This window comes from Myotis davidii, unplaced genomic scaffold, assembly GCF_000327345.1.
Source record: "Myotis davidii unplaced genomic scaffold, ASM32734v1 scaffold211, whole genome shotgun sequence".
Taxonomy (NCBI): Eukaryota; Metazoa; Chordata; class Mammalia; order Chiroptera; family Vespertilionidae; genus Myotis; species Myotis davidii.
The window spans coordinates 398,179-399,512 of record NW_006282523.1 but is presented as its reverse complement, the minus strand read 5'-3'; the positions used below and the strand labels follow the sequence as shown (position 1 = coordinate 399,512).

The 1,334-nt window shown below is 55.3% G+C and overlaps 1 protein-coding gene across 1 annotated transcript in view; it reads right to left on the bottom strand.

Annotated features, from left to right (window-relative positions):
- RNF213 (ring finger protein 213) overlaps nucleotides 1–1,334 on the bottom strand; it is a 134,056-nt gene that overhangs the window by 16,328 nt on the left and 116,394 nt on the right. The window contains exons 51-53 of the mRNA XM_015559756.1: nucleotides 1,029–1,307; nucleotides 407–489; nucleotides 4–150 (exon numbers count right to left, since the gene is read on the bottom strand). Coding sequence (XP_015415242.1) covers nucleotides 4–150; nucleotides 407–489; nucleotides 1,029–1,307 — 509 coding nt within the window. The remainder of the gene's footprint in view (nucleotides 1–3; nucleotides 151–406; nucleotides 490–1,028; nucleotides 1,308–1,334) is intronic.

Genomic DNA, 1,334 nt, shown 5'->3' with positions numbered 1-1,334 from the left:
CTCAGTCACCATGCCCGCCAGGCCCCCGTCCCCGGGCCCCGCGGTCCTTGGCAGCGGCAGCGCGTTGGTCACGAGGGCTGTGGCGAACTCTCTCGCGTCCGGGGACAGGGTCTGGCTTTCTTTGATGAACTTGCACAGCGCGTCGCGTTGCTGACGGGAGAACGGGCTCACCGTTAAACAGGAGGAGGAGCAGGCCGTGTGCCCAGGGTCGCTCTGCAGACATGCGCCATGTTCACAGCAGACGCCTACCGGCCGTCCCGGGACACAGGCTCAGTCCCAGCGTTGGGGGGGAGAAGGGGGGTGCTGTCCACTGTGCCACCCGAGCAGGGTGTGTCTGTGACGTTGACTCTGTTTAGGGGTCCCCTCTGAACCCTGGGACCGCGCCCCGCCCGAGACTGGCACTCACCTCCGGCTTGGGGTGCAGGTGGGCATTGCGGGACCGGTACAGCACGGCTCTCCTAATGTCTTTCATTCCATGGGTGATGGTCACTTGCGTATAGGATAGCAGGGTTTAGGGCAAAGCATAATTACTACAGAATCACCGGCCTAATAGGGATGGTGCGTAATTCTTAACACGGAGATGGGTTTCATATATCTTTGTTATTAACCTATAATATGATTTCCCAGTCAGAGGAGAGGCAAATGTTTAATTCCAAGAAATTAGGAAGTTGTGAGTGAAACGTCCATTGCACGGTTTTGCATTCTTCCGGCAGTGCATGACAGATTTAATTTCTCCACAGCTAGAAGAGATTTGCTCTCATTAAACTTCTTTGTAACTTCGTAATGAATGCTATATCCCTTTTTTTTGTGTGTGTGTGTGTGGCATCTTTTCCTAAGGCTTTATGGTGAGCCTTTTTACAGATGTGCAGCATTTGCTATCTCTGTATTTGGTTAAACGTCTGAGCCGATGATGTTTCCATCTCTCTCCCTTCCTTCTTCCTCTCTGAAATCAATAAATACATATTAAAATTAAAAAAATATATACAAAGAGGAGATTCCAAACACCCGGCATGGCGCTCACCATCAACAGGCGGCCGCGATGGCCGGGGGCTTGCACTCCAGGACGGCCTTGCCCACTGCGTCGCGGACGGCCTTGTACTCCAGCCCGTGCACCAGGTAGCGGTCCATCTGGCCCGGAAGGTCCTCCTGCAACCCCCGGAGCACAGGGTTCGCCATGGTGAGGGCGGGGGGTGGGGGGAGGAGGTTTAGCAGAGAACCATGTGTGTAGGTACGAAAGCAGGTCATCATTGCAGGCTCAGGGGCGCAGACCTGGGGTTCCGGGTTGGTGCCAGGCAGGCACTGCAGGGCTGGGTGCACAGAGGCAGTGCGGGGCC